General features: G+C 58.9%; 3 protein-coding genes across 8 annotated transcripts; 1 reads left to right on the plus strand and 2 right to left on the minus strand.

The window, feature by feature from the left end:
- Window positions 1-10: 10 nt before the first annotated feature.
- VCF1 (VCP nuclear cofactor family member 1) lies at window positions 11-7,926 on the plus strand. Of its 2 annotated transcripts, XM_064395134.1 has the most exons (4): window positions 11-209; window positions 1,824-1,920; window positions 5,476-5,538; window positions 7,283-7,926. In XM_064395134.1, exons 1-4 carry the CDS (start codon window positions 163-165, stop codon window positions 7,514-7,516), a joined length of 441 nt encoding a protein of 146 aa, XP_064251204.1. In that variant the 5' UTR covers window positions 11-162; the 3' UTR covers window positions 7,517-7,926. The 2 variants fall into 2 exon arrangements, with proteins under 2 accessions (XP_064251204.1, XP_064251205.1); XM_064395135.1 differs by lacking the exon at window positions 5,476-5,538 and having other exon boundaries at window positions 16-209.
- Window positions 7,927-8,410: 484 nt separating this feature from the next.
- Window positions 8,411-16,950, minus strand: COG1 (component of oligomeric golgi complex 1). Of its 5 annotated transcripts, none has more exons than XR_010349548.1 (15): window positions 16,618-16,950; window positions 15,727-15,971; window positions 14,895-15,076; window positions 14,423-14,593; window positions 14,194-14,347; window positions 13,827-14,037; window positions 12,939-13,709; window positions 12,558-12,704; window positions 11,548-11,709; window positions 11,167-11,294; window positions 10,651-10,759; window positions 10,052-10,161; window positions 9,884-9,959; window positions 9,483-9,757; window positions 8,411-8,594 (listed from the first exon to the last, which is right to left on the minus strand). XR_010349548.1 is itself a non-coding variant. In XM_064395128.1 (15 exons), the coding sequence occupies exons 1-14, from the start codon at window positions 16,939-16,941 to the stop codon at window positions 9,503-9,505; spliced, it is 2,808 nt and encodes a 935-aa protein (XP_064251198.1). In that variant the 5' UTR covers window positions 16,942-16,950; the 3' UTR covers window positions 8,411-8,594; window positions 9,483-9,502. The 5 variants fall into 5 exon arrangements, 4 of the variants coding, with proteins under 4 accessions (XP_064251198.1, XP_064251196.1, XP_064251197.1 ...); XM_064395128.1 differs by having other exon boundaries at window positions 9,483-9,520; XM_064395126.1 differs by lacking the exon at window positions 9,483-9,757.
- A 1,263-nt stretch (window positions 16,951-18,213) lies between these two features.
- SSTR2 (somatostatin receptor 2) lies at window positions 18,214-24,488 on the minus strand. The gene is made up of 2 exons (XM_064396020.1): window positions 24,218-24,488; window positions 18,214-23,764 (listed from the first exon to the last, which is right to left on the minus strand). Exon 2 carries the CDS (start codon window positions 23,707-23,709, stop codon window positions 22,600-22,602), a length of 1,110 nt encoding a protein of 369 aa, XP_064252090.1. The 5' UTR covers window positions 23,710-23,764; window positions 24,218-24,488; the 3' UTR covers window positions 18,214-22,599.
- Between the last annotated feature and the right edge of the window lie 1,037 nt (window positions 24,489-25,525).

The raw sequence follows: 25,525 nt of genomic DNA on the forward strand, positions 1-25,525 counted from the left end.
GGCCCCGCCCCCCGCGCGGGCGCACGCCGTGACGTCACGGGGGCGAGGCGGCGGAAGCGGCGGCCGGGGCCGGGCAGGGCCGCGCTGCCGCCCCTCAGCGCGGCCTCCGCCAGAGCGCGGCCAACGCCGCCCCGAGCCCGCCCCGCCGCGCTCCCGCCCGCCATGAGCTGCCGGCAGCCGCTGCCGAGCGAGCGGGGAGCCAGACAGAGGTGGGTGAGGGCAGCGCGGCCTGAGGGGGGAGGAGGGGCCGCGCTGCGGGGACGGGATCGGCCGGGCCGGGCCGGGCTGAGGGGAGAGGATCGGCCGGGCTGAGGGGAGGGCATCGGCCGGGCTGTGAGGGGAGAGGATCGGCCGGGCTGAGGGGAGGGGATCGGCTGGGCTGAAGGGAAGGGGCTCGGCCGCTCGGAGCGGCCCTGGGGGCGCCGGGCGGGGCTGGGAAGGGGAAGGGGAGAGCGGCCCCCGGGCTCGGGGAGGGTTAGATGGGTCGGCAGGGTTTAAGGTGGCGGGAGGGGAGGCTGGGAGGGCGAAGGGACGGGGGAGGTGCGGGGGATTCAGGGGAGGAAGCAGCGGGGTCGTGGGGCGGGTGGGAGCTGGGAGGCCGTGGGGTCGGGAATGGCGTGGAAGGGACCCCAGAGCCCGTCCGTGCTGCCCCAGCACGGCACGGACTCCTTCCCCAGCCCAGGGTGCCCCGTGCGAGCTGCCGGGGCCGCTGCAGGGCCTGGGGAAGGGAGGGGTGTCCCTTGCCCGGAGTGCTCCCGGACAGACGGACAGCGCTGGCAGCCTGCCGTGCCTGGGCTGGGGAGGGGGAGGCAGCTCGGGCTGTGGGCGGGGGCCAGAGCCCGGCAGCTGAGGCTGCTGCACGGAAAGGAGCCGGGTATAAATACCTCCCTCGAGTCTGCTTTGACTCATTCGAGCACGGGTTAATTTTAGGCACACCAAAACAGCTCCGTGCCGTGGTTTTTTGGAGGCTGCTGAGCTCCTGGCTGACTCGTGGTGTTTGTGGGGTGGGGAAGAAGTGTTTGGTGTTTGTGTGGGAATGCTGGGGTGCTGCTGGGGAGCAGCTGCTGTGTTGGTGGCACAGAATCACACCGTGGGTTGGAAGTGACCTTCAGTGCCACCCCCTGCCAGGGCAGGGACACCTCCCACTGTCCCAGGTTGTCCCAGGTCCTGTCCAGCCTGGTCTTTGAGGTGTTCCCTTGATCTCCTCTAATCTGGGAATATCAGCACCACCCCACTGTCCTCCTCCAAACTCTGCAAAGGTTTGGATAAAAATCAGGTGGAAACCTGTACCCACCGTGCCAGCCAGTGCCAGGTGCCTTCAGAGGGTGCCAGGGACACCAGAAAACAGGCAGAGTTTGTTTTCCACGAGGTGTTTCCTGACCAAACCTTGTCTCCACGTAGGAAATGTGATTGTTTTGGAATGTGACTCCAAACCCTGTCGGAGGGGAGAGGCTAAAGAGTTGTGGGGTGGTGTGAGCAGGTGAATCATTGAGATGTGGTCAGTGCCACTCGTCCCAGGGCTGTCCCCAGCCTGTCGGGTGTCACTCTGAGCCCAGGGATTATTTTTACACCTGCAAAGTTGTTAAATGAGTTTATTTTGAAGGATGGTTTTAATCCACATCCCTTAAACTGCCGGGAAGCATCCTGTGAGGAGCAGGACCCTTTGTGTGTGCCCCGAGGCTGCAGCTGGGAGGGGAATGTGAGAGCACAGCCCCTCGGGGCTGCAGACAGCCTGCATGAACTTGCCAGGTGTCCCTGCCCCTGGGGTGCCTTCAGACACAGACAGGAGGGGGACAGGAGCTGAGCATTCCTTCTGCCTGCAGGAAGAGGAGAAGGAATGGCAATGAAGAGGATGGTCACGTTCCCCAGAGCAAACGCAGCACCAGGAACTCTGTCCTGCAGGACTCGTGGGACACTGAGGTGAGAGCTGAAAACCTGTGCTTTATCCTGTGCTTTTTGTTTCGTTTTTATTTCGTAGTTTTGTGTTTGGGGTCGTGAGGTTTGGCTTGGTGACACCAGAGGTTGAAATCAGTTTGGAAATCAGCATTTCCAGTGAGCCTGCTTATCCCTGCCCTGAGTATTTCTGGGGAGAAATGTCCAAATCCTGCCTTGCAGCAGCCAGGGAAAGAATTTCCAGCTTTTTGGTTTTGCTGTGTGGGCTGAGGGGATGCTGGGGGTGGCTGTGTCCCTGGGCTCACTCTGCCTGACCAGCAACTTTGCCTTTCCTCACAGTGAGGTGATTATTTGTGGGAGAAAGACAAAACACATTCCAGCCAGGCCTTATCTGATGTGCAAAAAATGCTCTGATACAGCTGCTCAGTTTGAGCAAGACTTGTTCACAGCTAAAACAAACTCAAAACTCCTTGGTTTTTTCTCGTATTTTCCATGATTTCTTTGCTGGATGTGGGATAAACTCTCTTGTCTTCTTACACCTCACCAGGCAGGTGTTCTCTCGGTGCAATTTGAGATTTCTTTTCTTAAAAAAAAAAAATAAAAATTGCTGATTTCCCAACTGCTGCCAGATTTTCTGAGATGTCACCTGGTGAATCACCTGAGAATTCACTGTGAGCAACGTCCCTGTGTTGTAAAACATTCATGGAAAAGAGGGTGCAGAGCACAGGCTCCCTCTGAAGTTAATGAAATTAATTTCTTTGAAGGTTTTGGAAATATCCCTGGTTTTTTAGAGCCTCTTCACTTTGAAGGTGGATTGTAATGAGCAATTACAGTCTGAATTATTACGGAATTAACTCAATAATTCAACTGTTCATTGTACTTCACAGAAAATATTTAGTTGCTGTGTAACTTGGAGCTCTTTTATAATCTGGAGATGGTTTCAGATGGGCATTTCTACATTCCTGCTGTGAGGGAAACTCTCTCTTAACCTGGACAAGTAGATGATGTGCCAGCAACTGCTGGGAATGCTCTGAGAGCTGCTGTCCCTCAGGAGGGAACCCTCTGGGATGCAAACTGCCCCGTGCTGCTGTTTCCAGGAGGGGCACTCTGCATTTTGGGCTGTGCTGGGGGCAGCAGCCTGGTTTGTTGCCGCCTGACCTGAGTCACTCGTCCCACAGGTCAGAGCCCTGCGTGTGTGTAGAGTAGTTAAAGGCTGAAGCAGCTGTAGTGTGGAGCAAGGGGCTGAGTAGCAGTAATGAGTTAAGGATTTCAGGAACCCTGATGGTGAGTGGCAGAAGCTCCTTTGCCTGGCGTGTGAGCACTGTGTTTGGGCAGAGCCACTGAAAGCAGGGCTGGCAGTGCCACACACGAGGGTGACATCAGCCCTGGCCTGGTTTGCTGCCAGGGGACAGCACGGGCACGGCTGAGCCAGGGCAAGGTCACTGCTCAGCCTAACACAGACTCTGCTTCTTGCATGCACTTGCCTGCTAAAGCCTGGTTTTAACACATTAAACCCTGTGTGAGGCAGGGAGGAGCTCTCCCTGCTGAGAACGTGGCACAGCTTCTCAAACAGCCCCGTTCTCTGGGAACAGAATTCCCAATGTTTTCTCCTGATGAATGGAGCTTTTTCTCTTGTTTTTTTGGCTTGTTTTCTTGTCAGATCCCTCAACTGGGCATGCCCACAAATTCAAGCCATGAGATTAAATCTGTATTATTCCAGCATTTGGTTAAGGACTTCCTGTGCCAAAGGGAGAAATCCCTGTGCTCATTGTGCACGACTGCTTCCCATTGGAAAGTCTCAGCCAGTTTGCAACACTTGCATTTAACTTCCTGGTACTTTGCTGTGTGCAAAGACACCTCTTGCTGGTTAAAAATCCCCACTGGATTTGGGATATTGCCTGGGAAAGGGGAGTGGGAGCAGTTTGTGACATCCAAGAACACGGGAGAGTCGCTTTTCATCTCAGGGAACACCTGCTTTTTGTGAAACATCACCCAAAGTCCTGATTCCTCTGGCCTGGTTTGGTTCAAACTGACTGTTCCCTCTTGCAGAGCGAGGCCTCTTTGAGAGCACAACCTCAGGAAGGCAGTCAAGCAGTGTTTTAAACTCGATGGCAATCAAGCAGTGTTTTTTGTCAGGATTTCTTCCCATTTTTTTGTCTTGCACGTTTTGCTCTGGAGAATGAGGTGAGGGGAGGTTTTTCCTCAGTGGCAGTTCAAAGCTGGGCTGTTCTGTGGTGTTACCCCTGACTTTGAGTCCCACTGCTCATCCAAATCACATCCCACCCAAAGGATTTGCTGTTTTCTCCCCCTGGATTCTCCTTTCACCCAGGACAGGCAGCACTTCCAGCTTTCACAGGATGCAAACAGATTCTCTTCAGTCTCCATCAGTGCTGCTTTTTGGCCACTTTCCCTAGGGATGTGCCACTGCTGGTGCTCCTGGAGAAGCCACTCACAGGTTACAGGCACCCAGAGGGTGACAGAAGCCTCTGCCCTGGGCTCAGTCCATGACAGGCACAGCCAGGGCTGGAGCTGCAGCCAGGGTTAAACATTAGCAAGGCAGAGCCTTTGCCATGGAATTTTGCTTCCTGTTCAGCCTGTCCTCCCTTTTCCAGGAGCTCAGCTGTGCTGTTTGCCCTGTATTTGGTTAGAAATGCATTGCTTGTCCCCAGATCCAGCCAGGAGAAGCTGTAGTGGATGCTGCAAGGGGTTCCTGAGGTTCCCAGCTGTGCTCTGCAGCCTGGGGAATCACCAGTGCAAACCCTTTGCTCTCTTTTCCCAGGGAAGGAAGCGAGTCTCAGTGTTCTGGCTGACCCTTTCCTTCCTGAACAACTTCTGCAAACCCCAATTTCTCATAGTTCCTCTTTGTTCTGGCCAGGGGTGAAACACTGCCGGGTTCTTGGCAGAGATCAAACCAAAGTTCTTGTCCCCCACTGTCCAGGGAAGGGCTGCTCTTCAGTTCTAACTAAAACCAGATCGTGGCTCTGTGAAACTCCTCTTGGAAGATGTGGAGAGCAGCAGGGGCTGAGTGGCTCTTTCTCCAGTTCCTGTCACGAGGGATTGTCCCAGATCTGCACATTGCACAGGACATTTGTTTGTTTTAAAACTTGAAGTGTGATGTCACGGGTTAATGAGCCCAGTAAACCTTGGAGATGCCCTTTTGATAGCTAAAGTATCCATAAATATCACTGGGCTGCTTTCCTTTGCCCCTGTAAAGCTTTGTTGATGCCTGTCTTGCTGACTTGATGACTTCAAGGATTCTTTTCTTGTCTGATTGTAGTCCAAATGCGTTACAGAGTGTGCACCACAGCCTGGGGACACGGTAGGTGTTCCATGTGATGTGGGCAGTGATCGAGGGGTGCCAGTGCTAGTGAATCTTTGCCTCAGAGAACTGGAAATAAAGAGGGTCTGCCAAAGCCTGCCTGTCACCAGCCTGAGGTGTCAGAAGCACGTCCCAGGACACGCTGCCAGCTTTGAGATGCGCAAAATAATCACTACTAACAGCTGGAAAATGTTTGTTGAGATGTGAAATGCGAGCAGCAAGCGAGGCCAGGTTCTCATTTGGATTTTTACCTTGATTTGCAGAAGGTGGCTGTAACGAAGCTCACTAAGGAGCGCAGACTAAAAGGAAACAAAGTGTCCTGTGCGGTGGGTTTCTCTCCGAGGCTGCTGTGACCCCTCAGCATCGCGTGTGACTCTTTGTGCTGCTCTGCAACAGCAGCTGCGCTGCCCAGCACCGCCCCCAGCTCCTCCCTGTCCTGCCGGGGCTCTTTACCCCTCTAGATGTAGGCAGAGGAGCTCTGGTTGCTCCCGTGGTTCCATCTGTGCTCCCTCGGGAATGACCCCGCTCTGTTTCTCTCTCCTCGCAGCCCGGGGCCCTCGGCTTGGCTTGCTGTGCTCCCACAGAGCTGAAGCATTTTTGGTGCTTAGCAAAACAAAGGAATTTGTCAGGGTTGGATGGTCAGGATCGATGGTGGATCAGGGCTGGGGGAGGGTTGTGTTCCACCCAAACATCCACAGTGCCTCCCTGGGCACTGCACACACTGCCGGGTGCAGTTTGCACCATTCCTGATTTATCCAAACTCACTGCCGGGTGCAGTTTGCACCATTCCTGTTTTACCCCAGACTCACTGCCGGGTGCAGTTTGCACCATTCCTGATTTACCCCAGACTCACTGCCGGGTGCAGTTTGCACCATTCCTGATATATCCAAACTCACTGCTGGGTGCAGATTGTACCATTCCTGATTTACCCCAGACTCACTGCTGGGTGCAGTTTGCACCATTCCTGATATATCCAAACTCACTGCTGGGTGCAGATTGTACCATTCCTGATTTACCCCAGGTGAAGCCCTTCTGGAAGTGGTGCTGACTGGCAAATCCCTGAGGATTTTGTGAAATTTGTCCTGTTCTGATGTGGCCACAAAGCTGTGACTTCTGTGGCTTAATCCTTACAAAAATATCGATTTTTTTTTTAGCTGCTGTCACTTACTGTCTGCTTTTATGAATCATTTATGGGGTGGCAGAGTAGCCACTTGCTGATCAACTCACCCAAATATTTGCAGGTCCTGACCAGCAGATCACACAAACTAAAACTGGAACGAATGGAACCTTTCCTTAGCAGCCCTTAAAAAGGTTTTTTATGTCTTTGAATCCCTTATGATGATGGCAAATGCTCTTCCAGCCATTCCCATGAAATGTGCTTGTCCTAAATGCTGGCAAATGAGCCCTGGCCTTTTATCCCAGTCAAATGCCGAGTTCTTTTTCCTGCATGAGGAATTCCTCAGTGCCTCTTGCTCTTTCACTGTCATGTCAAGTAAATTGGTGTGGAATTGCCATGGAACACTTCCAGTTAACACCGCCCTGGAGTGCTTAACTGGGAAAAGAGTACTTGAGGGTAGGGTGTTCAAAGACTTAAACTGGGTGTTGTGTGCATTTGTTTCTCACAGCCTCTTGCTTTGGATGCTTCAGATCCCACTTTAGGATTGCCTTGTAGGAAAGTGCTTTGCATGGTGCTTCCCTCAAACCTCTGCTAGAGAAGTGCCAGCCCTGCCCTGCCTGCACTGACACTGCAGCTCCCTGGGAATGTTCTTTATTTTCCAATTCTCGGATCACCCCAGCAAACTTCACTAGTGCAGACGTGGGGTTGGGGCAGAGCTGAGGGGTTTAACTGGGGAGGACTGAACTGCAACACCCTGCAGGTCACTGAACCCCGGGTGAAGGCTTGTCCCTTCAGCTCTGTGACACTGGCAACAGCAACCTCTCCGTGCCAAGGTGGATTTATTCAGTCCATCGGGCTGGAAATGTGGAAGGGAGGGATTTATCCTAAAGGCTTGCTTCTGTGGGCTGAGGAAGAAGTGTCTGATGTTGCTGTTCACCCTCTGTGTGTCCCAGTCCTCCAGCAGTGACAGCGGCAGCAGCAGCAGCAGCTGTAGCAGCAGCAGCATCAACAGCCCCGACAGAGCAGAGTCCAGCCTCAACCCCAGGATTGCAGGATCCAGCCCTGTCTCCTCCCAGCCCTTCCACGAGCAGTCTGCACTAAGCCAAGGTCCTTACTTCCACATCAACCAGATCCTGAAGGAAGCCCACTTCCACAGCCTACAGAGCCGGGGACGCCTCCCTACATGATGACCCAGCAGCTCCCTGCCTTCTGTGAAGGGACAGCACTGTGTAGATTTGATATTTCAACTTCAAAGTTTGTTAAAATGGAATTGCACAAAATTGCCTGTTGCCTTTTCAGTCTATATTTGAAATAACAGGTTAACAGGAGATTGTTTACTTGTGGTTTGCTGCACTATTGCAATGCAAAAGGGGCTTTGAAGCAATTTTTATAGGATTCTTTTGGGGTGGTTCTAAAGTACGTGGCGAGAGGAGACTGAGGAGTCCACATGTGTGTTATAGGATTGCAAACTGTCCAATTCCAATCGACTGCCTAATCTGTTTGTTAGCAAGTTGTTGCTTTCTGTAAAGTTCTCTTAAGCGTTCCTCTTCAGTTTTATAAGTCTTTTTTTAATTTCAATAAACTAGTTAAAAAATGATTTGGCAACATAATTTTTTGAGCATTTAGAGTTAGTGAGAATAGGAGCAGCGAGTGCAGGTCCTTAGGCCTGTGAGCTCTCACCCAGCTCAGGGTGATGAGTCTTCTCTCATGAGCTTCTCTGCTGCAGGACTGGAAGGGAAATGTGAAATTGGAGCCAGGACAGGTTGGGCAGGTGCTGCAGGGGCCTCCCAGGGCAGGGTGGTGGTGCCTGAGGACACAGGCCTCTTACCCTGCTCCAGCACCCCTTCCCAGCTGTGAAATGTTTTGTTTTCTGTTAGTGTGTAGGTTGTTTTGCCTTTTTTTTCCCTTTAATTTAACAATGTAAGGATAGGAGGTGAAAGAGCAGCTCCACCTCTGTTCCAGCAGCCAGGGGACAAGGACAATCCAAGCTGTGCCTGTTCCCGTGCCACGCCCTGCTCTGGCTGAGGATGGGAAGCACTGACAATCCCAGAGGTGTCACCGAGGGGACAGACAGACAGATCTCAGTGAAGACAAACCCCCAGAGCAGTTTTATTGGTTGCTGCCTCACTTGGTCATGCCCGAGAGCCAGCCCAGCTTGAAGAGGGACGGTGCCACCGTGTCCTCGTCGTCGGTGAGGAGCTGCCGGAACAGGGAGCCCGGCCGTGCCTCGTCCTCCCTGGGCAGCACAGCGCCTGCAGCCTGGCCCTTTGCAAAGACAAAAGTGACTCTGACTCTCAGAGCACCCCGGGGCTCCCTCTGCCCCCCAGCAGCACAGGGGTGGAACCACGGCGTGCACCCGGAGCGGTGGCACTGCTGGGGAGTGACAGACACACACCTGGCTGCTGGTGGCAACAGGCACTTGGCAGATGTCACTCAATGCTCATAAACCCCTGATGAACTCATCAAAACCCTCTGAGAGCAGGGCAGGGGCTGCTGCTCTCAGAGCAAGGGAGCACAGCGTGGTAGAGGCACAGCTGGTGCCCTTGCAGGAGCTGCTCTTGGAGAACTGCAGATTTTAACCCTTCCAGGAGAGTTTTAGCATTGAAGGAGCAAGCACCTGTCAGGGATCCTGCCAAGTGTGGCTAGCACAGGACATGGGTGTGCTGAGCACAGCACGGCAGCTGAGGGGAGTGACAGGACAAGCCAGACATCACTGCACACTTCTATGCTCTAGTCCAGCTGAGCTGTGAGAGGTAAGGAATACCTTTGCTGGGAAGTTCTGGGCTTTTAAACACCCCTTCTGCTGGGTCTGGTCCTTAAGGGCTCCAAGAAGTGGAGGAGGAGAGTTCCAAATTGAACATCATCTCAAATGACACTGGTAAAACCAGACCTTTACCTTTGTCTTGGCTCTTGTCAACTCAACAACTTGTCCCAGTTGCCAAGACCACCATGGATAGATTGGGCTGGTAATAAGTAAAGGAAACATTAATTGCTGCTTCCCACAGCAGTGAGGTGTTCCTTGGCTCTCACCCAGCACACAGAGCTCCATCTAAGCAGATGTTTTAAACTGGGGGGAATGGAGCAACAGAAAGATTGGCTGCTACAGCTCAGCAGCAGGGGAGCAGCAGGACACTCCTCACACAGCTGGGGTACCTGGCCAGGCCTCCTCGGGGTTACAGGGCAGCATCCCACTGCAAAGGAGTTCAAGCATTAGCTACTGTCCTTCAGCCTTTCTTGCAGCCCTCTTTAATGACTTGTCTTTGATGCATTGCCCTCATCCGTGTGCACCCTCACTGCCTCTGCAGTGCTTGTTGCCTGCCACAGAGCAGTGGCCCCAAAACCACAGGGGCAAAGGGTGGGTGGGGTTTTGGAGGGTCCTGGAGAAATGCCCCCCATCCCCTGCTGTGCTGCCGTAATGATTCATTTCACTGAAAATAAAAATCAGGTGAAACAATGCTTGGCTACTTTCTTCTTTGCCCATAAACTCCAGTGTCAGGGGGACAATGAATACTGGGAAAATATTCCTGTTTTTACAGCTCAGTTCAAACACCAACCTGGACTCTTTCTGTGCTCCTGGCAGTGGACTTGCTCTTCCGCGAGCTCGACATGCTCAGTGGCAGAAGTCCAAACCTTAAGAAATGGAAGAAAGAAATGTGGGAAGCAGCAATTCCAGAGCAGCTTCCCAGAGGCAGGAGAATGCCTGGAAGAGCCGGGTGCCTCACCTGATCTGGCTGGATGCTAAGGGCAGGATGTTGTGGAGCTCCTGCGAGCTCAGCGCGCCGCCCCTGCTCGCGTACTGGTTCTCTGTCCCAGTCAGCAGGCCAAAGAGAACCTGGAAGGCACCAGGAGAGGCTTGGATTTGGGGAAGAGAAGCTGGAACGGACCAGGATTTGGGGAAGAGAAAGTGGAGGGTACCAGGATTTGGGGAAGCTGGAAGGGACCAGAGCTGTTTGGGGTTCCTGCAGAGCTGACCCCGCAGTTGCACACCGTGAGCACTGAGTGTGAACACGAAGTGTCTCTCTCCCCACTCTTAACTCTGGTGTTTAATTCTTCCCACAGCTGAGTCCCAGACCTGTTTCAGCACTACTTAACCCAATTAGTGTTGCACAGGCTGCAGTGAATCCTGTTAGATAAAGTTCAGCCAGCCCCACACGCGGGGCCGTGCAGCCGGCTCAGCCAGCTCCTCTTATCTTCAGCTGGCACTGAACACTGCTCCCCTTTCCAGCCACTGCCAGTGCTTATCTTGAGGCACTAAGCAGTTTAAAGGCAGCCCAGCAGCCCTGCTGAAGGCATTGTGCCCCTGCCCAGCCCTGCTCCCTACCGAGGTTCTCTGCACCAGGCGGTTCAGGTTGCTGTTCAGGTGTGGGGTGAAGACATCCAGGTCGAAGGGATCGATGTGTCCCTCCAGGAAGTCGATGATCTTCTCAATCCTGCAGGCAGAGCAGAGGGCTCCTGTCAGGGGTGACATCCTGGTGATGCCAGCTCTGAAGCAGCCAGGGATTTCCTGTCTGGGGTGACTGAGCACAGCAGGAATTACTCAGCAGAACAGCAGCTGCCCCAAGGGTTCCCAGCTCTTACACCAGCAGCAGGAACTGCTCCCCGTGGTACCCCCCAAGGCTTTAACTCTTGGCTGGAAGCTCAACTGCTCTGTCCAGGGGCACCCTCTGAGGGTATCCCATGGACACAAGGAGGGGGGCCAGCCCCTGGCCACAGAACCCCACCCCTCCTGTTTAGAGGATGAGCTCAGTGTTTGTGCAGTGTCAGACCTTGGAGCCTGCACTGGTTCAGGGCCCCCCAAAGCACTGCTGGAGGATGTGAACCCCAGAATGCACCATACCCAGAGTCCTGCTTGATCCTGCTGGGTTTTGTGTCCTCACTCTTGGCTGTCAGGATGATGCTCAGGTACCTCAGGTCGTAGAGTAACTGCAGAGCCCTGCTCTGGGTCAGGGGGAAGCTGTCTGGCCTCTGCAAACGGGACAGGCAGGAATGGGGCTCCTCCCTTGCACAGGGCAGGCTGCCCAAGGGGCAGTATTGAGAACACCCACCCCAAGGCACAACCAGAGTGTGAAATCTGGTGTCTGCCTCAGCTGTGGGGGAGGCAGGGTGAGTGTAAGGGTGTCCCCTTTCCAGCTGTCAGGACAGGCAGCTTCTGTTCCAGGAGCTGGATGTGTCCCTGCATTCCCAGGTACCTTCTCCCTCCCATCCCACAGCCAGGTACCTTCTCCTGCTTCTGCTCCACCAGCTTTCCATAGGCAGCCAGCACCTCTGCCATGCAGCTCCTCAGCAGCTCCTGCAGCGTGACCTTGGGCAGGGTGTGCCCACCAACCCTGTTCACCTCCTGGCACAGGCTGAACAGGAGGCACTGCACGTGCCACGAGGGCTGGGCAGGAGAACAGAGTTTATTTGCAGTTGCTCTGTGAACTCCATTCCCTTCCACATCCCTTCAGCTGGCTGGTGGGAGTGTCCCACTTCCTCAGCAGCCACAGAGCTCAGCCCCACAGCTTGGCTCAGGCATCTCACAGGGTCTGGGTTACTGACACCTCAGATTTTGGGTTACAGCAGCTCCCAAAGCCCCCAAAAGACTTTACCAGACACTGAATGCAGTGAGAAGAGAATTGCCTGTTAATCTTCTGTCAGCACAGACCCTGCTTCGCCCACCCCCTCCCTGGGGCTGTTCCTCCCTCACCTCCTGGGCCTCCTGAATTCTCACCCAGCTGCTTTTCCCCTCAGATAACAGAATTCACTGGATGAGGCTCACTGCATTTCCCTGTCCAGCCCCTCCCGTGCTGTGCAAACACAGAACTCACTCCAGGCCTGGCCTCCTCCCCCCTGCCACCTGCTCTGTCCCTGTGAGGTCCTTCCTGTGCCACCACCACCCCCTTGGGAAGCCACACGCCTCAGTTCCCTTAGGATTCCACAGTCCCACTGCTGCAGCTGTCCTTCAATGCATCCAGCTTCCATGGAATCTCTCCTGGGACCTCTGTGTTTAAACCAGGCCTAAGTACTCCTCTGGCTCAGTTTCACAGGATCTGGGCCAACCTTACTCATGGAGATAAACAGCGACAATGACCTATTTCCTTCCTCTGACCTCTGTCCTCACGAGGTGAGTATCTCAAAGAGCACCACAGGGTGTTTGTCCTCTGCTCTGACACCAAACACCCTCCCCAGCAGCTCAGCAAGTGGCTCTGGAGGCAGTGCTGGGCTCCTCCCACAGGCTGCTCCTCGTACCTGCACAGGCAGCCGGATCTTGGACGTCACGCTGCTCCCAGACTCGGTCTCCTCCTGGATTTCAATCTCGTCCCAGTTGGTGGCAGTGGCCAGGACAGAGCCAGCTGTGTCGAGCAGCAACGAGTGGGTGAAGCACTGAACCAGACCCTGCAGCACAACAACCACAGCCCTGATCACAGGACACTTCTCACAGGGCCAAGGCCAGCCAGCCCAGCCTGCCTGTGACCTGCTGCACCCCTGCACCTCCCAAAGTGAACCTCATGGACACCAAGCCCCTGGAGCCACCCCTCTCTGACCGGGCAGCAGCACAGGGAGCTCTGGGCAGCCCCAGCAAGGGAACCCTCCCCAAAACCATCTCCGAGGAGGGAAACTGCTCCTTACTTTGGTGACAGCCGAGCTCCAGAGCTGATAAGCCACCAGGCTCTGCTGCAGGAGCTCTGCCTTCACCCCCTGCCACTTGGCCAGCTCGGGGGACACCTCCTGGGCTTTGCCCTTGCCCAGCTTCTTGGCAGAGCGTGGCTCCTTGGGCGGTGACTCCATGCCACCCGCCTGGCCCAGCACACAGCGCTGCAGGTGAGGGCACAGCTCGGGCAGGGCCTGGCACAGCCTGGCCATGAAGAGCACAGCGTTGAGCCTGGTATCCCCAGGAGGGTCCAGCTGGCTCTGGGCACTCTGGAGCTGCTCCTGGACGCAGCCCAGGAGGTGCTGGACGCAGGTGACGCAGCGGTCGCGCAGCAGCCCCTGCACGGTGCCGGCGTCAGCGAAGCGGTCGAAGGCGGAGCGCGGTGGCACCGCGGGCTCCTTGGGGACAGAGTCGTCCCTGGGGAGGTAGGACAGGACATCCTCCAGCCTGGCCTTCAGCTTGGAGTCCAGCGTGGAGCAGAAGCTCTGCACGCACGGGGTGAGCGCCTGCGCCTTCATGGCCAGCCCGCTCCTGGCGAAGGGCCCGCGCTGCCCCACGCTGACCCACGCCGCGTCCCCGGGCAGGTCCCCGGGGCTCTCCGACCACAGGAACAGGGCCACGTTGTGTTCCAGCTGGATCTGCTTGCTCAGGGCACCGCTGCCAGCTTGCACTTCCAACTCCTGCAAGGCTACAGCCAGCAGCTGCTTGGAGCTGCTTGAAATGGAGTCGAAGCCTTCTTTGGTCAGAGTCTGCAACAGAACCAGGAGAAAAAACCAATTTCAATGTGGCACTAAAACACACCCTCAGTGCACTGTGAGACAACACCCAGGGGTGCAGAGCAAGGCTCCCCACGGCACAGCACCCACCTGCAGCCTGTCCAGGAAGAGCTGCTGCAGCAGCTCCTCCCAGAAGGACACAGGCCTGTCCAGCAGGCGCCGGCACACGGCCTCCCAGTTGTGGCTGCTGGACTCGCTGGACAGCAGCTCCCACACGGCATCACGGATCCCTGCCAGCCCCTTCATGCTCTTCACGTACACCAGCAGGGTCCTGACCCCTGTCCTGATGTCATCGCTGCACCTGGAGGCAAAGTTTCACCTCTGTGAGGGGGTGAGGCCTTGGCACAGGGTGCCTGGCTGCTGGGTGTGCTGTGCTGCCTCAATCACAGTGAAGGATGAGGAGGATGAGGGGATGAGGAGGAAGGCAGCCAGGCTGGGATTGCCCTGTCCCACTCACATGCTGATCCACTGCTGCAGGGTCTCCCTGAGGTACTCCTGGCTGATGGGGTGTGCCAGGGTCCGCAGGGCGGGCTGGAATTCCACCACGGACTCGGGCAGGTACTTGAACCAGCTGCTCAGCTTCAGATCCTCCTCCAGCACCCCTCCTCTCCCTGGAATCACAGCCAGGGGTCAGCCCAGCACGGGGCACCCTCCTGCCTGCCCTCCTGGGCAGGCGCAGGCCTCACCTGCAGGGTTCTGGCCCGTGCTGCTCTCCAGGGTGGAGAAGAGCAAGCCACAGGGCAGGGCTGGCTCCGGGGCCACCCCCTCGGGCACGGTGTAGAAGAGAGCGTGGGCCTGGTACAGCGTGGTGGTGAGCAGCTCCATCAGGGAGCACACCTGGGCTTTGATACCTGCGCCTGCAGAGGTGACCGAGAGCCAGGACAGCCCTTCAGCACAGGTCAGTGGCACTGTGATCCCTTCCAGGGAGGGCTAGAGGGCAAAGGATTCACCCTCATGCCCCACCTGCTTCCCCATTACAGGTGGGCTTGGCCTAAGCCCCTGAGAACCACTAATTTTTGTGGTTTTTTGCAGTTTCTCTGCCACAATTCAATTTATGGGAATCCCCCACCTTGTTCCCATTTTTGGGAATCTCCCACCCCTGCTGTGGGGGCAGCAGGGGAAGGGAAGGCTCACCCCGAGCAGCCCCGTGGCACTGACCGTGGTGTGGCTGGTTGAGCAGCTGCTGGATGGCCAGTTTCCTGGCCAGCAGGAAGTCAGCCAGGGCCTGCCGTGGGGAGCTGTCCTCCAGCAGCATGATGGCACACAGGGCTTCTGCCACGGCCTGGTCCGAGCCCGTGGGGCAGCGCAGCAGGGCCTTGCTCTCCTGCAGGATGGTGGATCTGCCACGGGAAGCAGCTGGGAGTCACTGACCCAGCCACAAGCCCAGCAGGGCTTGGGGTGGCTGCCAAATGTGACTCTTTCCACACTGGGCTACTTGTATCTGGGGATTGCAGGACTGGTGAGATGGTTTTTGTGCCTGCCTGGTGGAATGGTTTGGGTTGGAAAGGATCTCCCTAAATCCCTGTCAGTCCTGTCCCATTACCTGATGGAGCCCCCGGGGTGTGCTGCTGGCCATGGGATATTCCCTCTCATCCCTCTTTCCCTGCCTGCCAGCTCTCCAGGGCATTCCTGGGGCACTGAGCTCCCAGCCTGGCACCTGCCCTGGTCTCTCCTGTGGGATCCAGGTGCAGCTGCCTCAGGCAGAACCTCCTGGGACAGCTGAAGAATTACTCTCCCACCTTGCTGCAGCCGATTTCTGTCCTGCCTTCCCTGGGCTGTGTGTGAGTCCCGCTGACAGCGAGTGCTTTGGGCTGGGAGGCATCGAGCACTTCAAATTGAGCACTTCCAAATCCCTCAACCAGCCCCGAGTCTCACCCACCTTCCAGGATGGAAGGACACTCCCAGGGATGGGACACCCAAAACTTTCAGTGTAACCTGTGCCAGGGCTGACCCCGCCTCAGCCAGCCCCCCGTGCCCCGTCCCGGCGCACCTGAGGTGGCTGGCAGCGGCCACCTGCCGCAGCAGGATGGGGAAGCGGGCGAGGACGGCGCTGCAGCGGGCTCGGGGGGTGTCCAGCTGCAGCTGGCGGCGCAGGTGAGCCCCCAGCAGGTGCAGCCGGGCCGCGGGCAGGTAGCGGCCGCCTTCCACCGCGCCCCACACCTGCTCGGGAACCTCCAGCAGCAGCTTCAGCTGCGCCGCCGCCCCGTAGAAACCCTGGTGAGCCGCTGGGAGAGCCTGGAAGGGCACACCGGGGATGAGGGAACAGACAGGGGGATAAAAGAGGGGCAAAAATAGGGGGTGAGTGGAGAGAAGGGATGGGGAGGAGGAGAGGAAGGTGGGAGAAGGGGCCAGGCAGGGAGATGGAGTGGGGGGAAAAGAGGCCATGAGGGGCTCTGTGGCCACCCTGTAAAAACTGGTGGGCCGGTGGGCGAACCTGGAAGGGGCACACAGGGCTCAGAGAAGAAAAAGGGGATGAAAAAATAGACGGGGGGATAAAAGAGGATCAAAACCACGGGATGAGTGGAGAGAAAAAGGGGACGCGGAGGAGGAGAGGAAGGTGGGAGAAGGGGCCAGGCAGGGAGATGGAGTGGGGGGAAAAGAGTGGGGAAAAGAGGCCATGAGGGTTCTGTGGCCACCCTGTAAAAACTCTGGTGGGCTGGTGGGTGAACCTGGAAGGGGCACACAGGGCTCAGAGGAGAAAAAGAGGAAAAAATAGACAGGGGGATAAAATAGGGGCAAAACCACGGGATGAGTGGAGAGAAAAAGGATGAAGAGGAGCAGAGGAAGGAGGGAGAAGGGGCCAGGCAGGGAGATGGAGTGAGGAGAAAAGAGCGGGGAAAAGAGCCCATGGGGGTTCCGCGGCCGCCCCGCGGCCCCTCACCGTGCCGGCGGGGCCGGGCCGGGCCGTGCCGCCGCGCTGCAGCCCCCTCACGGCGCCCAGCAGGCGCTCGGCGCTCCGCCGCATCTCGGCGATGGTGTCGGCCGCCTCGATGAGGTCGCGGTAGCGCTCGCCCACCATCTGCCGCAGCTCCTCCCGCTTCTGCTCGATGCCGGCGCGCAGCCGCCGCTCCACCGCCCGCAGCTCGGCCGCCGTGTGCGCCTCGAACAGCGCCTCGGCATCGGCGCCGCGCGCCGCCATCGCCGCCACACCGGCACCGGCACCGGCACCGGGCCCGGCCTGCGCCGCCAGGGCCGCCACCGCCATCTTGGGCACGGGAAGGGGACAGCGCTTCCGGGCGTCACCGCGGGGCGGCGCCGCCATCTTTGTGCCGGGCACCCGGCTGTGTCTCCACGGCAGCCGCCATCTTTGTGCCGGGCACCCGGCTGTATTGCCACGGCAGCGCCGCCATCTTCGTGCCGGGCACACCCAGGCCTGGGTACCGACGGCAGCGCCGCCATCTTTGTTCCGGGCACAGCCGCACCCCGGTGCCGTTGCCACGGCAGCAGCGCCGCCATCTTTGTGCCGGGCACAGCCGCGTTGCCACGGCGACGCGGCCTGAGGGGAGCGAACGCCGCTTTATTTATTTTATTTATAGTTTGTTTATTTATTGAATCGCGTTTTCTTTTTCTCCCCCGTTTCCCGGGAAACGGGTCGGGCTCCGCGGCCTGCGGGTGCCGCTGTCACTCCACACAGCCCGGGAGGTTTCGCCCTCAGGGCGCTTTGGGCTTGGTTCGAACTGGGCTGTTTGCTCATTCTCCCCGTCCAAAATCACCGCTCTGAGCTCCGGGATATTCCCCCAAAATCCATCCAGGATGGGACTGAGCTTTCGGGTCCCTTCCAGCCCCAGGGAGAGGCGGATCCAGAGGCAGGCAGGATCCACGGGAGGGGCTGCAGGCAGAGCAGGGGGCTCGGGGGCGAGGCTGTGGGTGCTGGAAATGGAGATGGGAAGAGAAAGAATCCCGGCTGTTCTGGAGTGATTTTATTTTATTTTATTTTATTTTATTTTATTTTATTTTATTTTATTTTATTTTACTTATTTTATTTTATATTTATTTTATTTTATTTTATTTTATTTTATTTTATTTTATTTTATTTTATTTTATTTTATTATATTTTATATTTATTTATTCTGGAGCGGTTTATTTGCGTGGGCGGCGCTGGTGCTGCTGGGCTGCACTGCTGCTCAGGGCCGAACTTTTTGTTTGTAGGAGTTGATAAACTCTGCTCCCAGGGGCAGGAGGGGAGCACACTGCCCCAAACGGTGCCAGGGCAGGGGCAGGTTGGACATCAGCAGGAATTCTTCATGGAAAGGGCGCTGGAGGGGCCCAGGGCAGTGGGGAGTCCCCATCCCTGGATTAAGGATTTAAAGCTGTGTGGAGGTGGCGCTTGGGGACAGGGGCAGCGCTGGCCTGGGCAGTGCCAGGGCTGGACCCGGAGGTCTTTGAGGGGTTTTCCAACCTGGACAATTCTCTGGCAGGGAGGTGTCCAAGCCTGGCTCATATCCCGCTGCTCCAACACACACAAACAACCAGAAACTGTAGGAAAACTCTTTTATTTCCCTGCTGTGACACAGAACATGGCAGTCAGGAACCTTTGCTGCAGGAGGCTCAGTCCCACGCCGGGACACTGAGGAATGACTGCCAGGGAGGAAAACAGGGCTGGCAGCAGGGACACGTCCTGGTCACCACGGAGCCACTGACAGGCCCAGCTACGGACACGGGGGTGGACAGTGCTGCCCTGGATCTCTGCAGGGAGCAGAGACCTCCCTTCACCTCCCTCGCCCTGCAGAAGTCACCTGGCAGAGTGGCAGCAGCCTCCGTGGTCCCTCCCGGCTCGTGCACGGTGCCACCGACCCCCTGGCACACGGGGAGGGCAAGGGGGAGCCGAGGGTGCCCCGTGGGGCTGTGCCAGGGAACAGAAAACCCCGCTGGGCACAGCCAGTATATACAATTTACATGTATTTACAATCAGTAACCATCCTGTGCCTCCTCCCAGACACGGCAGGCGGTGGGATGGAGGGATGGAATCCATGGAGGGATGGAATCCATGGACAGAGGGATGGAATCCATGGAGGGATGGAATCCATGGACAGAGGGATGGAATCCATGGAGGGATGGAATCCATGGATGGAGAGATGGAATCCATGGAGGGATGGATGGAGGGATGGATGGAGGGATGGAATCCATGGATGGAGAGATGGAATCCATGGAGGGATGGATGGAGGGATGGAGGGATGGAATTCATGGAGGGATGGACGGAGGGATGGAATCCATGGAGGGATGGACAGAGGGAGTGGCCAGGCTTTGCATCCCTCAGCATCTCTCCCGGTCGGGACACAGCTGGAGGAGTGCTGGAATTTTAAGTTTTGATTTTTAGAAATATGAAATGTTTGTGTCAGAGGAGGATCCTCCCAGTCTGCCTCTCCTGTCCTGGCTTTTCAGAGTCCAGGCCCTGGAGGAAGCAGGGAGCGGAGCTGGAATCCCTCAGGGTGGCCAGGTGCCAGGCTGGGTGCCAGGTACCAGGCTGGGAAGGGCAGGGGTGCCCTGGGCTGGGCAGCAGCAGTCTGTTCCAGGCTCAGCAGCAGGAAGGCAGCTCTGGGGTCTGCTGTGTCCTTTGCTGGTGCCTCGCTGTTGATTCCCCCTTGGAGCAGCGGCAGGGAGGGGATGGAGACTCTCCCTGAGCAGTCTGGAATCCCAGGCTGGATTGGAGCAAGGCTCTTCCCACCAGGGCAGGGTGGGGAGCAGTGCAGTTCAGAGATTGTTCCCGTCCAAGGCAGCGCTGGAGCTGCACAGGTGCTCTGGGAAGGCTCCAGGTCCAGCCCCAGCCCCTCCTGCCCACCTGAGCAGGACTTGGGGCACTCCCAGCACAGGGCCCAGAGCCAGGCTGGCTCCGAGGGGACACGGGGATGAGGAAGGGGACAGCAGGGATGGCTCCATGCAGGTGGATCCCGTGGGACTGGGGGCTCTGGAGCCACCCCTCAGCCTCTCTGGGGAAGCAGTGGTGAGCAGGAAAAGGGGAATTGGTTCCCACAGGCTTTGGGGAGGCCTCCTGGGACTGGCAGGGTTCAGGAGTGACCCATCCCCTGCTCTGGGCATCCTGGGGAGCCTGTGGCACCCCCCATTCTGTGCTTCCCAACACCTGGCATTTGGGAAAACGCCCTCCCTGCCTCTCCAGGCAGGAGCTGCCACTGATCCCTGCTGCCCAGGGCCAGGCTGTGTGTGCAGCACCTGCAGGCTCAGTCTCTTGGCTCTGCAGCCACCAGCAGAGATTTCTCATCCCGCCACCAGCAGCCCTGCGAGGCTGTGCAGAGCAGATCCAATCTGAGGTCAAGTTCCCACTAAAATCAAGTGGCTGGGAAGGAAAACTTCGTTACCGGCAGCAGCAGCAGCGGGGCTGATGTTTATTAGTCAGCAATGAACAGCAGAAGGTTTTATTTTGCTGGTTTTACAGCCACTGGTGGGCCGTGGCTGCAGCTCCCTCCCAGCACTCCAAGGCAGCACATTTTGCTTTCCTGCACTTTTTCCTCTGTGAGCTGTGGAAAGGTGGCCAAGGAGAGCCCTGGCAGCCCCCAGGAGCCACCTGGTGCCCCTGCCCTGCTGCATCCTGCCTCGGTGCCCTTTGGGATGTTGGTGGCAGCGCCCCACGCCCCTCATTCCTCACCTGCAGCCCCCTTATCCCCATCCCAGCAAAGCAGGGACACATTTCAGATGCCACTCTGAGCACCCAGAGGTGTCACTGCCTGGGGGTTTGCCAGGACAAAGCTGCCCCGGGCAGGGAATTCCCAGGATTTCTGTATTTCCACATCAAACCAGCGCAGAGGGTGGGGATACGGTTGGGAACAGGTGTCCCATCCATCCGTCGGGGTTTTGGTGACAAGGCTTGCACGGACACAGCTGGGACGGAGTCAGACACCGGCAAGCCCGGGTGTGGCCTGGCTGCAGGTGAGTGCTGGGGCTCCACACCCCCTCCCACCACCCGCGGCTCTCACCGCCCGCACGGAGTGCCCACGGCGGCACTGACGCATCGCTGCGGCTCTGCCACCGAGCCCAGCCCCGCTGCCAGCCCTCCCGGGCCCTCACCGTGCCCCGAGCTGCTGCTGCTGCAATTCCTGCAGCGTCAGCAGGGACCCGCCGTGCCCGAGCCCGGGCTCAGCTCACCCCCCACCCCAGCGAGGGGACAGGGAGGTGCCACCCGGGCACCTGAACTGGCGCTGCTGCTCGGAGGAGCAGGGAAGAGTTAAAAGCAAACAACTGCTGACGCGGCTCTGCTTTGTCTCGCAGTAAATGCAGCGTGCAGCAGAGCCAGGAGCAGGTACCCTGGCAGCGAGCCCTGTTTGGAAGCTGGCAGGGGTGGCACGGCAGGATGGGATGGCACAGGCTGGGATCTGCTGCAGGAGCCGGGCAGAGCCATGGGCAAACTTCAGCCAGAGCTGGGGCTGAGGGATGGAGCATCGCGGGCTGAGCAGGCGGTGCAGCCTCACCTCCCACGCTGCTCGTACCGCGGGGTGAGGCTCCGTTCTGCGGGAGATGGTGGCACAGGGCACGGTGACCGAGCCCCGGCTGCTCTCCGCACCCAAACCCCCGTTCCCACGGCTCAGCTCTGCGGCAGGGGCCTGTGAACGCTGCTCCGGCAGGAAACCGGCACTTCTCCCTCTCCCCTGGGCTTTCCCTGGAGCTGCGCTGCCCAGGGAGGGGCTTCGGGGGGGGATCAGAGCCCCGGGTTTATGCTGAGCTGGGAGAGCAGCCAGGGACAGGGACAGGGACAGGGACAGGGACAGGGACAGGGACAGGGACAGGGACAGGGACAGGGACAGTGTTGGGAAGGCAAACAGAGCAGATGTGGGGCCAGCCCCGCTGCCCCTCGCACAGTGCAGGATCCAGGGGATGGATCCGCGCTGCCCTTCCCCATCCCCGGCTGCTGGGAGCCCCGCTGTCGGCTCTGCCCGGTGCCTTGGGCTCGGGCACGGGTGGGGAGCGAGTCCCCAGCCCCCCTGCCCGCCCCCACGCTCTCCATCACCCCTGCCTCCGGCGTGACTTGCCTGGCAGGAGCAGGGAGGGGTCAGCCGGAGATCCTCGGAGCCGTGGCCGGACAAACCCCGATGCGAGCCGGGCGCAGGAGCCGCTGGCAGCGCGAGGTGCCCGTGCCAGGCTCCTGCAGCGTGCCACCGCCGCTGAAACACTTCCAAGGATTTCCCAGCAGGGAGCGGAGCGCTCGTGGTGCCCGGAGCAGCGTGGGACCGGCCGATGCGGGCGGAGGGAGGGGCAGCGCCTCCTGGGGAGGGCAGAGGGGGAAGAAATTCTCCATCCGAGGAGAAAACCTGCGGCAGGGCCGGGGAAAGGGCTCCGCAGGGCTGCAGGGGGCAGGGCGGCGTCAGAGGGGCTGCTGCGGGGGCACAGCTACGTCCCCCGGGATGTCACCTCCGAGCTGGCGTGTCCCCTCCGGGCAGGGCGGCTGCGGCAGGACACGCGATGGAGCAAGGAATAACCCGGGGACAACGCAATCCCAAACATCCTGGTCGCCTCGGGAGGGAGGGAGGGACACTCGCCGGGAGATCCCACCAGCTCGGAGTCCTCGTGCTGTCACACACCTGTGGCCTCGGCTCCTCCTGAGGTCGCCCGGTGTGTCCAGGGGCAGAGCCCCAAAGCCAGCCGGCCCCGAGGGTGGCACGGGGGACCCCGGCCGTACCTGTGCCCACGGTGGCACTTTGGTGTCGCCGCGAGCTGTCTTTGTTTTCCTGGCGAGGCGGCTCCTCCTGACCCGTATCCTTCCCAGCCAGCCCAGCAGAGAGGAGCCCAGCAGAGGAGCCCCGAGGCCATGGGGCGCTCCCAGCCGTCCCCTCAGGTGGCATTCCTGCCCTGACCCCGCGGTGCCACCCCTGCTGCAGCCGGGGAGGGGCGCAGGCAGGACAAACCCGCCGTCCCCTCAGATGCTCGTCTGCAGGTCGCCGTTGAGCAGGGTCCTCTGCGTCTCCGTGGTCTCGTTGAGGCGGGATTTGTCCTGCTTGCTGTCGCTGCGGTCGGCCTCGTCCATGCCGCTGACCTTCACCAGGCACAGGACGTTCTGAAAGCTCTTCTTGAAGTTGTCGGACAGGAAGGCGTAGAGGATGGGGTTGGCACAGCTGTTGGCGTAGCTCAGCACCACCACGAAGTCGAACATGCCCTTGAGGACGGGCGTGGGCACGATCATGACGGACACGGAGGAGACGTTGAAGATGTAGAAGGGGAGCCAGCAGAAGATGAAGACGGCGACCACGATGGACACCATCCTGGTGACTTTCTTCTCGGACTTTTTCCTCTTGGAGGAGCCCACCCTGATGCCCGAGGACTTGACTTTGATGATGATGAACAGGTAGCAGAGGCAGATGATGGTGAGAGGCACCAGGAAGCCCAGGATGAAGGCGTAGATGATGAATCCCGTGTACCAGGCGCCCGACTCTCCCGGCCAGATGATGGTGCAGCTACTCCTGCCGTGGTTGTGCTGCACCCCAGCATAAATCATGATGGGCATGATCACCAGCAGGGAGACGCCCCAGACGGCCACGTTGATCATTTTGGCTGTCCTGGGCCGCCTCCACTTGGCAGATTTGATGGGATGGACCACAGCCAGGTACCGGTCGACGCTCATAACCGTCAGGCAGAAGATGCTGGTGAACTGGTTGATGCCATCCACCGTCATGACGATCCTGCAGAGGGCTTTGCCGAAGGGCCAGTGCACCAGGGCCACCTGCATGGCCAGGAAGGGCAGGCCGAGCATGAAGAGCTCGTCGGCGATGGCCAGGTTGAGGATGTAGATGTTGGTGATGGTTTTCATCTTGGCGTAGCGCAGGATGACGTAGATGACCAGCGTGTTGCCGCACAGCCCGACGATGCACACCACGAAGTAGATGAAGGTGAGGATGGCGTTGCTGGTCAGGTCGAAGTGCTGGCCCGTGGCGTTCTGGGAGGTGTTGGTGGGCGCCTCCAGGGAGAAGTTGTCGAAGGGGGAGGCCGGGGAGAACCAGAAGGCGGTGGCGTTGGGCAGCTCGTACTCCATGGCTCTCCCTGGGCACTGCTGGCTCAGAGGAACCGAGATGTCATCTTCCCTGGCTCTGGGGAGAGAGGAGAAGATTCTAGAAATCAGGGAGTAAATAGAAATGAAGGGATTCCTGGGGAGGATCTGTCCATCCTGCTGCCAAGCTCAGCGGGAGAGAGGCTCCCTGCAGGGGGGGTTCCCAACCCATCTGCCCACCTCCTGGAGCAGCCTGCCCGAGCACGCCACAGCTCCTCCTGGCTCTGGCGATCCCGGAGTCTTTCCGACTCTACAAATCCAGCCGGTGCGTCCCGGTGGGTGCGACTGATGCCCGGGAGCACCGAGCGCCGGGGGAAAGCCTCCTCCTCTCCCGGTGCTGGGCAGGTGCAGCCCCTTCCCTCCCGGCCGGCACCGGCACGCCGAGCCCGGGCGGCTCCGGTGGGCGACGAACTCCGTGCGGGGATGGCCCCAGCCCCGGCCCCGTCTCTGCTCCGCTGCAGAGGGCACCGGGCGGTGCTGCCCCGCCGCTCACCTGCTCCCGCCGCCGCCCGGCCCGGCCCGGCCCGGCCCGGCGGGCACCGGGGAGGCGCCGGCAGCGCCGCTGACCCGCTGGGCTCCGCTCGGTTCCGCACGGCACGGCTCCGCGCGGCTCCGCGCACCGCTCCCGGCGCGCCTCCGCCGCTGGACCAGCGCACCGGCTGCGCCCCGCCCCGCGCGGGGCGGCTCTGCGGGGCCGGGGCGGGGACAGCCCGCAGCGCCCGGCGCTGCCCACCCTGCGCTGCCCACCCTGCGCTGCCTACCCTGCCCTGCCCACCCTGCGCTGCCCACCCTGCCCTGCTCACCCTGTGCTGCCCACCCTGCGCTGCCCACCCTGCCCTGCCCACCCTGTGCTGCCCACCCTGTGCTGCCCACCCTGTGCTGCCCACCCTGCGCTGCCCACCCTGTGCTGCCCACCTTCCCCACACTGCCCACCCTGCGCTGCCCACCCTGTGCTGCCCACCTTCCCCACATTGCCCCCCCTGTGCTGCCCACCCTGCCCTGCCCACCCTGTGCTGCTCACTCTGTGCTGCCCACCTTCCCCACATTGCCCCCCCTGTGCTGCCCACCCTGCCCTGCCCACCCTGCTCTGTCCACCTTCCCCACACTGCCCACCTTGCTCTCTCCACTCTACGGTGCCCACCCTGCCCTGCCCACCCTGCCCTGCCCACCCCACCTGCGTTCCCTCTCCTGCCGTGCCCACCCTGCCTCCTGCCCTGCTGCCCCACTGTGCCGTGATGTTTTGGTTCCAGCCACGGCCTCAGCTCCTCCAGAGCCCCCAGGGAGAGGGCAGCGTGCTGTGACCCCAATGGAGGGTGACCCAAAAGGATTCTGAGAGCTCCAAAGTCTCCCTGGAATGCTGGAAATTCCTTGGCCCCAGCAGTTTGCATCTTGCTTCCATTGCCAAGCCAAGGCAGGTCCTTGCTGGTCCTCCCATCTGGGACAGGTTGGAAGGTGATGCTCCAATATTTGGGGACTTGTGCAGTACAGGTGGCTCCTGCCACAGCCTCTCCCTGGAGGAGGAAGACCAAAAAGGAGAGGTTTGGGGCAGATAACCTCTGCTCTGATTTGTTTGGGATCTTGAGAGCAATTAAATTATCTCTATTCCTGCCCCTCTTCCCATCACTTGTCCAGGAGACAATAGAGAGCAGGAAATTAAGAGTGGCTGTGAACAAAGAGCCCCGCGCTGAGGCTGCCGAGCGCGGCCGGGAGCTCCTCGTTTTCACTTCGCCATCCACTTCCCAAGGCGGATCTAAAGACATCAGGTCCTGGAGCACCGGCAGAGTCGTTATCAGCCTCATTA

This window comes from Passer domesticus, chromosome 20 (assembly GCF_036417665.1).
Source record: "Passer domesticus isolate bPasDom1 chromosome 20, bPasDom1.hap1, whole genome shotgun sequence".
Lineage (NCBI taxonomy): Eukaryota > Metazoa > Chordata > Aves > Passeriformes > Passeridae > Passer > Passer domesticus.

Excerpts from the sequence above, each read along its gene's own strand:
- COG1 (XM_064395126.1), bottom strand. The coding sequence starts at position 16,941 with ATGGCGGTGGCGGCCCTGGCGGCGCAGGCCGGGCCCGGTGCCGGTGCC. Across the intron at positions 14,038-14,193 it reads CTGCAGCAGTGGATCAGCAT|GTGCAGCGATGACATCAGGA; the intron begins GTGAGTGGGACA and ends CTTTGCCTCCAG. Across the intron at positions 11,710-12,557 it reads AGATCCGGCTGCCTGTGCAG|CCCTCGTGGCACGTGCAGTG; the intron begins GTACGAGGAGCA and ends TCTCCTGCCCAG.
- VCF1 (XM_064395134.1), top strand. The coding sequence starts at position 163 with ATGAGCTGCCGGCAGCCGCTGCCGAGCGAGCGGGGAGCCAGACAGAG. Across the intron at positions 210-1,823 it reads GAGCGGGGAGCCAGACAGAG|GAAGAGGAGAAGGAATGGCA; the intron begins GTGGGTGAGGGC and ends TTCTGCCTGCAG. Across the intron at positions 1,921-5,475 it reads AGGACTCGTGGGACACTGAG|AAGGTGGCTGTAACGAAGCT; the intron begins GTGAGAGCTGAA and ends CTTGATTTGCAG.
- SSTR2 (XM_064396020.1), bottom strand. The coding sequence starts at position 23,709 with ATGGAGTACGAGCTGCCCAACGCCACCGCCTTCTGGTTCTCCCCGGCC.